Source organism: Ambystoma mexicanum, chromosome 13 (assembly GCF_040938575.1).
Source record: "Ambystoma mexicanum isolate Mex_15411 chromosome 13, UKY_AmexF1_1, whole genome shotgun sequence".
Lineage (NCBI taxonomy): Eukaryota > Metazoa > Chordata > Amphibia > Caudata > Ambystomatidae > Ambystoma > Ambystoma mexicanum.
In genome coordinates, this window is record NC_090938.1 from 204,275,428 (window position 1) to 204,288,373 (window position 12,946).

A 12,946-nucleotide genomic window follows, 5' to 3' on the forward strand; every position below is an offset into this window, starting at 1 on the left:
AGAAGGGATAAAATACCTGGGGATCAACATAGTGCGTCCCGAAGAGGATCTGAGCCAGGCCAACTACCCCCCACTATTTGATAAACTGTTCAGAGAAATGGAGAGCTGGGGGAGGGGGCAGATCTCCTGGATGGGAAGGATAAATGCCATAAAAATGAACCTGCTCCCCAGAGTGCTGTATGTCTTCCAGATGCTCCCCTTGGAAGCCCCAGACACATACCTCAGAGAAGCCAAGAGGCGCATAATGAAGTTTATATGGCAGGGCCGGAGACACAGAATAGGGTATGAGACCCTCACCCTCCCCAAAGATAGAGGGGGGGTCACTTTGCCGGACTTGACAGTCTACCACAGAGCAGCCCAACTCAGGGCCTTGGCCCCACATCTTAGAGAGGACCCCAATAAACAATGGGTATACATTGAAAACTACTACATGTACCCAGTCACCGTAGGCGAATGGTTATCGGTCCCTTTAAATAAGCTTCCCAAAAGAATCACGGACCACCCGATACTGGGTACAATGTGGAAAGCGTTAGCGGGGAAGGGAAATAAAGAGAAAATCACGACATGGCCCTCACCCTTGAGCCACATCTGGTCCACTCCAGTGCTAGAGGAAATCCCAGGCCACGAACACTACCAGTCATGGTTTGACGCTGGCCTCTGCAGGGTCGGCCAACTGGTGAAGGAGGACACCTTCATAAGCATCCAGGAGCTCGAGGAGGCTCTGGGAATTGGCAGGCTCTCCCCACTTCTATACCTTCGCCTTAAGGGAATTTTCATGAAACCAAAACTAAAGCCCTGCATACAAAGAAAGCTTACCCCGGTCGAGAAAATCCTAGACTCCCACACGGAAATGAAAGGCCTTATCTCTCTCCTGTATGGAGCTCTCTTAATCCCCCGCGAGGGATCGATTAAAAGTCTTAGAGGGAAATGGGAAAGGGACCTGGGCTGGGACATTGGGGATGGGCTCTGGTGGAAACTATGTAGCAGGGCATTCAAGACATCTATTTCCTGCCAGTACAAGACACATGCCATCAAACTTCTTCATAGGTGGCAATATGACCCGACCACCCTCTCCAGGATGTTCCCAGACATTGCCCCGTTGTGTTGGCACGGTTGCGGAGAAAGGGCTAACTATTGGCACATGTGGTGGTCCTGCAAGAAGGTCCAGTCTATTGGTCGGAGGTGCTCAGCTGGCTTAAGGATGCGGGAGAAGGGGTCTATCCATTGGAGCCACTCACACTATTATTTGGGCTACAACAAAAGGATGAGCACTGGGAGAAGCTCCTGGACTTGACACATTCCTTACTCTTAGCAGCTAGGGCTGCACGGGCCAGGACATGGAAGAGAGTAGCACTCCCCTCAAGGAGAGAGTGGGTGACAGTGGCCAAGGACATTTATTTTATGGATAGACTAACAGCAGCACTTCATGGCTCCAGCTCGCAGCTCGAGGCCGACTGGTCACAATTCATGGAGGGGTTCGCCAGCACAAACTGCGAGCCAGAAAGGTGATATGGCCACTCCACCCGGCCCAAAACCAGTTGCAGGATAGAACTCATTGTACGCTCCTAAGGAAAGCTTATTCATTGTGTCTGTTTATATGCCCGGTCGGCGCTGCCCGAAGAAATTATCCACGGAACCGTGGATCCCGTGCCCCAAGAAGGGGGATTTTGGGTGGAGGGGGGAGGGTGGGTGAATACACTAGAGATTTATGTTTTTTTTTTTAAATGAAGTTGATATGGGCATGTGCCCTAATGCAATCTTTTTTCAGAGCTCTTTGTTGTTCACAAAATCAATAAAAATTTATTTAAAAAAAAAAAATTGTGGTACGGACGAACTCCACTGAACCAACTATGCCTGGGTTGATTTTGGAAATTGTTTATGGTGGAGTCAAAGACATAGAAAATCCTGATTCAACGTGTCTTGCATCACTTGGAGAATATGTAGAGTTGTGCTGCAAACCTACTGTATGAGAACACGCAATGGCACGCCATTTGTGGTCGGAAACCTTCTCAGCATCTTGCACACTTTGACAAAAAGGTTGAAATGACATCATGTGTGATATGTGATCATTGTGTTGGCAACCTCTGCATGTTTTTCATGAAACCCTGAACTATGAGATTCTAACAGTATGCAAAACAAGCATATAGTAGTAATTGCCCTCTACCACTGTGTACATATTGCTTCTATTACTGTCATTAATAACAACACCAGCCTTCCATTTTTTTGGGCTAAAATAAGGGGCCTGCTACCTTTGGCTCTCCAGATGTTTTGGACTACATCTCCCATCATCCGTAACACGTTTACTCAATAGCCAGACATCTTGGGAATTGTAGTCTGAAACATCTGGAGAGTCCAAGTTTGCAGACCCCTGGCTAAATCAATCCAAAACCTTGGCATTGAAATCTGCCAGGTTGCTTTGTTTGCAGTGAGGGATCAATCAAAATAAGTAAGATTACTATCTCTCAATCTTTCGGGCCTTAACTGCTTGAATGCAAAAGATTTCCAAGACAAGGCCCGTAATCAGTTCACGTCTCAGCATCAGCTTCTTTAATTGCAGACCCGCACGGAGGTTACGCTTAAAGGGTGTAGTAGGGCATCGCCCTGTTTGATAGCTGTGTGTGTTCTGCATAAGTCTCATACACACAGACCCCCTGGGTCAGCTGAGCTCTTACCTGCCTTTAGAAACAAGACTTGTAACTTGTACTCTTGGGTCTTCATTAGGAGCTGGGTGGTATTCCATCGTGGATGTCCATATAATAATTATTATTACCTCAAACATCTGAGTACCACAGGTACGCTGGTAAACTCGCCGCAAACACAGAATATTTCCAAAATACAGCATGCAGTGTTTCTGAAACACAGCATGTCATCGGTGCTCATTACAAGTATGGTGATGCTGGACATAATTGACGGTAATGGAATTACCACCACTTTTCCAGCACCGCCATACTACAAGTATGGCCCTGGAGTGGGGATTTACCTTCAGCATTATGCAGGAGGTAAATCCTCCCACTGTCCGCCGGAAAATCAGCAAAAGCATTGGAATTACCCCATATGGACTCTGAAAAAATTGAGATTTACTCCAGTAATTCTGCCGGACGGAGTGGCGGTAACAGTAATTCCATCTGGCAGTATTCTGGTGAATTTACTGCCGGAACACCACCCAACTTATAATGATGCCCATCGTTTTTTAAACAGTCATAGAAATGCTTTTCAGTTCCTGTTTGGGGGATGGCATGCATGTGAGCCCATGAAGAAGAATGCGCACACAGCAGTGAGAATGTGGACTTCTGACAAGCCCACACTATCACTTCCTTTGGAAGAGGTGGGGGGCAGAGTTCACTTTCTTTTGTCCCTTAAATGCTTCTTAAATGTGGAGGATGTAGACACCCACGTCCTGTGCAAGACCCATGAGCCTTAGTTTCACATGCCTTCATTGCGTACCCGCCACTACAGCGGAGTTCCTCGTGTAGTGGTGGTGAAGCTACAACCATGCTCACCAGCACTGACCTACCTAAGGGAAGGAAACATTGTATTATGCTAGAAGGTGGGGCGGTGCTGGAATATTTGTACCTCCAGCTTTTTGGTGGCAGTAAAAATACGTAGTATTTCAATGCAGAATTCCAATTCTTAATCAGTATTATTCACTGTGTATCAAATCCTTGGAATACCAGATCCAGTAAATATATCATGAAGGAAGAAGGGATATTTCAAATACCGCCTAGTTGTACCATTAGACCCTAACTCATAAGGACCTCTTTAGTTAGTTCAGAAGCCATCTTAAATGAAAACAAAAGCCCACGTGATGTCCTAATGTTTGCACTACTACGGCTTACAAAGGGACAGTGGACCTGGAGGGAACCCATGGATTTTTAAGTGAGATTTGAAAAAGGACTAGTTTGTTCTCAATGTCATGAAGGGCAAAAGGTTAAGAATCGCATGCCTTGCACTGGCAAGCAGAGGCGTTGCCAGAGGGTGAGTGAGGGGGCTATAGCCCGAGGTCTTTTGGTTGTAGCCCGGATAGAAGCTCAGTGTCTACAACCAAAGGGCTAGCTAGCCCCGAGTCTCGACAGTCCTGACATTAGCGTAGCCCCAGATCTTTTACAGACCTAGCAAAACCCCTGCTGGCAAGTCCATGAGAAATGTACAAGCAGATGCCTACAGCCAGGGATGAAAGTGCCCATGAGTGTGTGTAGTATAAGACTGGTGATTATAAGTCTACAACCAGGAGTCCCAAATGAGATAATGGTGTTAGCAAATTTGCATTCATGGTATCTGACTATCTTCAATGTATAAGCAAAAAAAGTGGATCTTATATGGGACTGACTTTGCCACGTGGTTGACGACTGGCGCAAAGTTGGTTGGCCCGTACAGCTGGACCGTCTTGAGGCTCCGGTGATAGGCTTCCAGAATACCTTCAATTCCATTGCAGTGAGGGTTGTCTGAGTTGCCATTCTGGAATAGAAGCAAAATAAGGCACATTGAAGATTGACCTTCTACCCCTGCTCCTTGACATGCCCAAAAGATTCACTAAGAGCAAGAAGAAGCAATCACATGTGATATGAAAAAAGTGGAGGTGAAGAAAGGGGGAAACAAGGCAGGCATGATGGGGAGATGGATCTAAAGAGAGCAAGTCATGCATCGAAGGGCAAGAAACACATATTGGCAAAATTGGAAATACCAGTGGAAACTCGTGCGACACTCGGCCGTCCGGAGGGATTTTGGCACCGAAGCCGAGTGCTGGAAACATCTTGTCGCTGTCGTAGTCCTGAATGATCTCGCCCACAGCCTTGAGCGCCATGGCGTAGGCGTTCATCTGGTAGGGGTTCATGTAATGCAGGGACGTGGACTGAGAGGGGTTACCTGCAAAGAGGGCACAAGAGCAAATCATGAAGTAGCTGATCTTTCAACTCACCTCCCTCGTCACAGTCAAATGAAAACTCTTCTGACATGAACGGAACCGGTCTGAATGAAATCCGAGTGGTAGCCTGGCAGATGCATGCTGCAGAAAGCACCCGTGGTAAGGGCGGCCATTTCTAGGGTTGGGCAAAATAGGCCCCTGCCCAGGGCTCATGGTGGGAAGGGGCAATTTAAACACAGGTGAAAATCAGTCCTTGGAGTAAAGTTGTACGTAGTTAACGCTGAAACATACAGTAGAAGAGGACGGGAGCCGGCTCGGTTGCCTCTGTTTCAACCCCCACCCTCCCCCTCCCACTTGTAGGTGGCATAGCCTTTGATCATCAACATTCCTTCATTAGCAGCTCTGTTGATCTGAATGTACCTATACTTGGTTGGAATGGGGCCCTGCAGTCCATGGTCAAGGTATGAGCATTACCACCCCAGAGAGAGACTTGCTAGGTTTGGGTCGGAAGGGGGTGGGGAGGACAGGGGTGCTGGTTGAGTCAGAGTCGCCAGTAAAAAGCCAAATGAGTAAGATAATAGCAAACAAAGCTCTATTAGACTGGAGAGAAAGCAGAGTGGGTCCGGGAGGAGGAAAGAGACGAGTTGAGTGGCAGGAGGAGGTTGGTGAGGAAAAGTGGGGATGAAAGAGAGGATGAGGTTAGAGTCGAGAAGAAAAGGTTAGTATCATGAAATCAGAAAAAGTGAACACGAATTCAGTAATAGAACCAAAGAAAGGGATGAAGTAAAAAGGAGAACAGAGTAGAAACAAAAAAGAACGAGAAAGCAAAGGTAACAATTGTCACATAAGAAAGAAGCAAAAGGAGACGGAACAAAAGCAATGGAAATTGGGAACTGAACGAAAAACAGGAGGGAGAGTGGAATAAAGAAAAAGAAAAGGAGGCCAAGAACGAGAGAATGCTGATGGATTTAAGAAAGCCAATAGAAGAGGAACAGGAAAGAGTAGGCAGTAGACCGAGTGAGAGGGAAAGATGGAGGAAGGCAAGGACATATGTAGCTTGGGGGAGGGCATGGGGATGGTCTAAAGAAATCTCGTGGTGATACGGAATGAGTGATCGATAGACAGAGAAGAAGGACTAACAGGACGAACCATCAAGGAAATAAGATGGGGAGATGGGGTGTGCCGCAGGATTGAAGTGACCGTCACAAGCTAAGGGGGGTGCAATGTAGTTGTTTGCCCCTGGAACCTTATTGCGTAGAAACTGCCCTGAACACAGGCCTTGGAAAAGGTCAGTGACATTACAGGCAAATGCCCCATCCCGTTCATGCTTACGAAAGACTGCCCCGCGGTGACGTCACACGTTTCCCCTGCAGCGCAATTCTCTTCCACCTCTGACCGATTGATTGGCCGCTTTCTTTGTGCCCAAGGCCGATGCTGTAGAAAGGCCTCCTTGCCTTCTTTAAAAATCCAGGGCATTTCCGTCATCATTACTACTTCTCCAGCTGCTTGCCAGGTGTTACATAATGTATGCATCACCCTATGTAACGCAGTACACAGTAATACATTTTTAATTTCCTCTAATTATTTATTTAACAGAGTAGCTTTTTTTAATTATAGCCACGTATTTATTAAATAACATATCATAAAAACTGCAAGAATAGTCATCACAGCTAGCCGGTGCCAGGCTTGCCAAGGAGTACCCATCCATTGTTAACTGTGCCCGAGAGGGAGATGTCTGCTCTTGAGGCATCAGCAAGAAAGTGCCATTAAGTGGATATGTATTTTTTTTTATTTCTGATATAGTGCCACTGCCGCCCAAGACAAAGAGGCTCTTTCAAAGCACTGTACGTAAAAGGGGAAGGGGGATTTGGAGAAATGAAGGTTAGCAACAGAGGAAACGCAGGTGGCCCACATCTTTATTAAAAAGCTTGGATTTGACTTCACAGCAGCAGCGCACTGAAGCTGTTTCAGAGCGCTATGTGCGAAGAAGATGGAAGCAGGGAGTTTGGACGACAACGTGTAAAAGAGCGGGAAGAAGGGTGGAGGGGAACAGGGCGCGCGGTAGGCGGAGCAGGCGCTCACACAGAAGGACGCGGAAGAGTCAGAATTCACACACACTTTAGGACTGGTGTCAGCAAGAGATGGGGCACGTGGCAGGTGGAAGGTGCAATGCAGATATGCTAACACGGTGTCTTAATTAACACAATAAATAATAACGTTTGTCTTTTAGAAAGTGCTGCATACTGAAAATGACAGCTTCAGAGCACTTGGTAAACTCTGTTACTAATTAACATCATTATTACTTACATTTGCGTTACTCAATTTACACCTTGGAATGATAAAGGCAAAATCGGTGACAGACCAGGTGGAAATTCTGCATGCTCTGATGTTGCCTATTCCCAGTGGAGTGACATGGGGCTCCACAACGGGGAGTAACCAAAACTCTAAATAAGGTGATCCATGGCTGTTGCCACATGCAGAAAGAGTAATTAACTTGGAAGTATTAGTAGATTTGACACTGCCAAGCTTATAATGAGACCCTTTGCACAGTAATACTCATTCGCTTAGTATGTATGGCTGTTAGAGGCTAGCAGGGCACAAAGCAGAATGGACGGTGTGGAGTTCATCCAGTGCCTTTCTAATGGGTTATTTCTTTCTAATCTGTGATGATTAGGAAAGTTGGCCCAGGGTAGCTATGGGTCTGCAAGATTCATTCAATAATAAAACCTGATGTTACAACCCTTAAAAGCTGGTGGAATCTGGCATAAAGCGCTATATAAGACAAGTATTTACAAACTGTGCACTTCTAAAAGAGAAATAGATGTGCTCCCCCCCTGCTCGCCCCAGGATCACACGTGCCCTCTCCTACCCACATGGTTGATCTTAACACTGAGAGGAACTTACCATTGGAAGCTGTAAAGTCGATTGCCACTGTGAAATTGATCTGAGTCCTGGAAAACAGAAACAGAAACAATTAACTCATCTAACTAAGAATTGTGAAATGCCATCCTTGATACGTTGACCACTTATCCTGACCGGCGAGCCCAGAATCCAGCATAAATTAAACCCGCCCCTTATCTCTCAGCTGTATTTTAAGTCCAACCTCAAAAATATAGCAACCACCAGAAAGCATATAAAAAATGAAAATAGTATGGCGGATTAAACGTTGAATAGTTAAAACCCTTCAGCGACAGCAGAGCTTGATGAATTCTAGTGAGAATAAATGGCAGCTGGAGATCATCTTTGAAGAAATCGACACTAAGGGCCTCATTCTGAGCTTGGTGGTAATTCAGTGGTAACTCCACTGAATTAACAGCAAAATTGGTTACCGTTACTGCCACTTGTCCCATGGTTGTAAGGCGGTGTTAATTCCCATTTGTGGATTCCATAGGACGTCATGGGGATTTTAGCGGAATTACAGTGAACGAGCAGTCATTCTACTGTCGTAATTCCACTGATTTTTGGCATTAAAGTTGAGAATTGACCTCTGCCATGACGGCCAGTTTGGGATTTGGCAGAGCAGGAAAAAACTGCATTCATTCTGTTACCACCATTTATTTACTGCTCCACCAAAGTCAGAAGAAGACCATAGCTATTTTCTTTCCACACCCACACCAATGGGAGAAGGATGGTGTGTGTGGTGATCCAGCTGTTCACCTTTAAAGGCAGTGCAGTACTCTCTAGGGACAATAATTACAAACACCTGGCTATAACCTTGCTCTGGTGTTTTTAGCAAAAAAATACATACATCACAACAACACATTCACAACTGCAATTTACAAAAACATGTCTACTTCGAAAACTATAATTGGCAAAGGCAGTATATTTTGGCTGTCAGCTGTTTCACACAGCCTCATGCGCCCCCAATAAACTTCAAGTTTGATGAAAAGGCAGTATTACATTTCTGACCATTACACGTGATGGCAATTAGTAAAGTACTTTACAAAAAGCAAGCACACACATCACACAAAAAGGAAGAGCAACATAAACACTGTTCTGCTAATCCTCAGGCAGCTGACTTCTTTTCATTAGATCGACAGCACAGGCAAGCAATTGCAACTAAGCAGCATACAGACAGGTTGTGATACAGCAAATGGCACTGCTAGAAACATACAAAGCAAAGGAATCATAACACATTGCTAAGGGGCATTTGTATTCATACACATTTACTGTCTAGCACTATCTATATTAATAGTTTTCTCCACTGATACTCATGAGTCAAAAACTAAAAACTCATAATTTTTGCAGAGCAGTGTACAACAATGCAATCTAGGTTCAACCCATCGTAAAACAAAAAAACACGAGTAAAGTGAGTTATGTTGTCTTCTCATGGATGGATTAGATTCAAGGTGCCTTTCTCTCTCTCTCTCTCTCTCACATTTCCTCTCCCTCCCTTTCTCTCCCTCTCTTTTTTGATTTTTATTAAGAAAATTAAATTATGTCAGTAATTCCATCTCAGAAAAGGTGTTCTACTAACCAGATCTCCCTTTCATAAGTTCAAATCATGCCAAAAGCAAAGTGTGCACCTGTGCCCTGATGAATCAGTCTCCTGATCTGCAGCACCTGCTCTCCAGTGGCACAGAGCAGGTCCCATGGTCACATCTGCCCATTTGACAGATGCTATGACAGCCACGTCATTTCAACACAGTGGCTGCATTTAATGTCTGCACCTCTGCTCCAAAAGTCATGAGAATTACTTTCTTGTTGGCATTTTAAACTTTAGACATGAAACTATACCTGATTTAAGGTTATGGATATAACTATATAAAGCCCTATCAGATTTATACCATACACGTGTCAGCACTGTGTCCAGGCCAGATGTGGAATGAGTCTGTGTATTCTGTTCAGACAGCCAGACCCAGCCAATCTGGAGGGCGGCAGTCTGAATGGCTGGGAAGTTCATCTGACCCTTTGTGAGGGCTGGAAACACTTCTCTTCAGCAGTACAGCCTCCACTACAGCAGGAGCTTCATGGAAAACAGTCATTAAAGGGCACTCCGAGCCCCAAACGACTAGCCTCAAACCAGGGGGATGCATACCAAAAGGGCCTATGATTCTATTGACAAGGGAAGGGGGCAGAGTTAGTGTAGACAGAATGAGCTCAGCACAGCTGGAGGAAGATTCCCCCCTCCTGTCGCCCCGCCCCCACTTCCTTTAGCCCATATCACTTTGGGTATGATATCAGATGGCAAAGACCACTTACCTGAAGGACAGGGTTTGGCCTTTTTAAAGTGGGCTTGCTTTAGTCCAATCACCATTCGGCTATTGACTAGAAAAGAGGGAATCTCCAACCAATGGGCTATTGGCTAGAAAAGAGGGAATCTCCCACTCCTTCTTTGATTCACCTTTAGATAAACACTTAGGGAAGAATTCATTGGACCTCTGTTGGGAGAGTTGACTTTTCAAAGTCCTCCATCGGAGTTGAAGGCTTTGTGTCCAAGGCAGAGGTGCGCTCTGCTCCCTAACCCTCCCCAGGGCACATTGGGGGTGACTTGCTGCTGGAGAAAGACCTGCCTCTTTGCCAGCCACACTGGCACCCAGGACCTCCCTGCACTGAAGAACCCTTGCAGGTTCCTTTTCACACAAGCAGTGGCATTTCCTTTCTGCACCCCCCCCCCCCCAGTTATAGTGGTGTAACCTGTAACTCTTGAAACACCTTCCAGTGACACATACACTAAGTAAACCACTATTCCTTCCCGTTTTCTCTAGAAACTGTTTTGATGAAGAATAAATTCCATGAAGTACGAGTGTCCTTACACAGAACAGATTAGGTGCAGCCATACCTATCTACAAGAGGTTGTCCAAAAATCAGAAAGCAGGTGCCAGTGGCATCAGAAAAATGTGCGTTAAGAGTAAACCAGTTTCATGGTATCAGAAATGTAATATTACAAATTACAATCCTGTGTTGTTAAGCTGTTTTATCTTGAACAAGTGTTGAAACACTTAGAGTGTAATACTATCTATATGTTTTTACCGTAGGAATTGAATTTTGGAAGAAGTAGTATCATTTAGCCCTGAAGATGGACTGTCAGAAAAGTCCGAAACGCGTTGGCAACACATTGATAAATCTTGATACTATTTTGTTTTGGTGACTTCAACTAGGAAATCTGTTTGACTACATTTCTTGTTGCTACTCTAAAAATTATTTATTTTTTGTTGTTACACTAAAGGGTCTTTGTGAATTCATGTATATAAAGAAACAAACCTTATGTATTTATGAATAAGATGTTGTAAACTGTACAAATTAAGGATCTTGACGGATTTTGAAAGTGAAAAAATTGTTTTGGTTTGATTAAAAATAACCCATGAAGGGTCTTTTTACTTTCCCAAAAGTTGTATTGCTTTACATCAAAGAATTAATATACTTATTGTAAAACTCTGTGAAGTGAACTTAGAAAGGAAAACACAACTGCTTGGCAACCTTATCGGGTAGCAGCGATCACACATCTGACCACTTTATTTACCCTACCAACTGTGAACCCTAGATAAAAGAGATTGATACCTTTAGCTAAACTCAGAATCACAAGCAGTGGGAGCTTTATCGGAGCTCACGTGCATGCCACATTGACATGTTTTGGGATTATATTCCCTTGGGAGTGCACTAAGGGTTGGCAGGTAGTAATACATGCCTCTCTCTCTCCAGTTCCTTTTCACACAAGACCATATCATTTTGAGAACCCTGTGGTTATTTATTACCTTTCTCCCCCTGTTTTATTTCCAAGAGTGCTGCATCTTTCTATCTTTGCATATTCTGTGCTCTGTCCACAGGGGAGGGTTTTGTGCAGTGTTTTTCTATATAGTTATTATTGCAGATGGTGTGTTTAATTAAAGTACATATAATTTCATAGTTCCTTGATTGGACATTCCCAAACTTTTGTATTGTTCTACTTTACTGTTTGGGTTGCTACTGGATCGCATGAACACCTCTCTTTAGAGTACAGCCTTCCTTCGACCCATGTTATCAACAAAAGGCGAAGGAGGTATATCTCTTAACCGAGCCTGTTTTACCATTATGATTGGGATCACTCTTGTTTTATAGAGGCAGACGTCATTTCGTCACACCTGCCTCAATCACTAACTTCCTAATGCATGAACTATGAATGAGGATAGCGCAGTCTGCAGATACCGCGTTCATTAAACACTGATACAATACGTGCCACGAAAGCACCTGGATTTACATATAATTTCAGTGCAGATAGAATGTGATTCCAGGGAGGATGCAAAGCAATCGCTCTGCAGATGCATTTTAACAAGCGACTGCCTGGGGCTGATATTTAATGTCATAGAAGATGCAGAAAACAGCAATATCTGGAGTGGCACTGTAATCTTATTTCAGGAGCACTGTCCACCAGTTAAATTTGCATTTGAAATCAATTTCCTGGAGAAAAAAGAAAATAACAAGGAAGACTTTTCCTACATTTTCAATAAATGCAAGATGCTAAACAAAAGAGGATTGTGTTTGCTGTGCATAAAAAAACGGACAAGTGAAGGAGTCAATATTGATGTAGTTAAGCCATGCATAGTTAAAATGTGTCCATCAAAAAAGAAAAATGTATGCTGAGGCGGCTGGTAGATTTTTATTTGAAGTTGGTAAAGTTTTCGCTCAAATATGCCAGCAAGACCGACCATAGAGTGGACGCTGCAAACCAATTATGTCCGCTTGGTAGGGTGGGGGTGCTCCCAGTGAAAATCATATGAATAATGGGTTCAAATGGAACATTTCACAGCACAATGTATGCAAAACAAAATGGGCAAAAACATACAGTTTGCCATTGCTTTTGTAGGGATACTAATAAGAAATCCAGTAGGTGCAAGTCACCAAAACAAGAGTATTTTAAAAAGCATTTTCATATTGCCTTTGCCCACAATATTTAACAGCATAAGCATATGTTCAAGCTGTTTGTGGCACCAATATATGCCAGTATCCCCATATAAAAATGGGGTCATGCTTGCTTTGTGCATAATGCCAATAATGAGACTGTCAACGCTGGTGTTGCCAGTACATGGCAGTATCACAAAGAACAGTTGGCTTTGCCATTAAAATGCCATGCCACAATATGAAAACATGTTCAAACTGGCTGCATCT

At 44.2% G+C, this 12,946-nt stretch overlaps 1 protein-coding gene across 7 annotated transcripts in view; it reads right to left on the bottom strand.

The window, feature by feature from the left end:
- The window catches only part of LOC138521088 (copine-5), a 1,203,840-nt gene that overhangs the window by 128,865 nt on the left and 1,062,029 nt on the right, over positions 1-12,946 (bottom strand). For all 7 annotated transcript variants that reach the window (XM_069633646.1, XM_069633648.1, XM_069633647.1 and 4 more), the window contains 3 exons: positions 7,766-7,812; positions 4,682-4,863; positions 4,328-4,455 (listed from right to left, as the gene is read on the bottom strand). In XM_069633646.1, the coding sequence (XP_069489747.1) occupies positions 4,328-4,455; positions 4,682-4,863; positions 7,766-7,812 (357 nt within the window). The remainder of the gene's footprint in view (positions 1-4,327; positions 4,456-4,681; positions 4,864-7,765; positions 7,813-12,946) is intronic.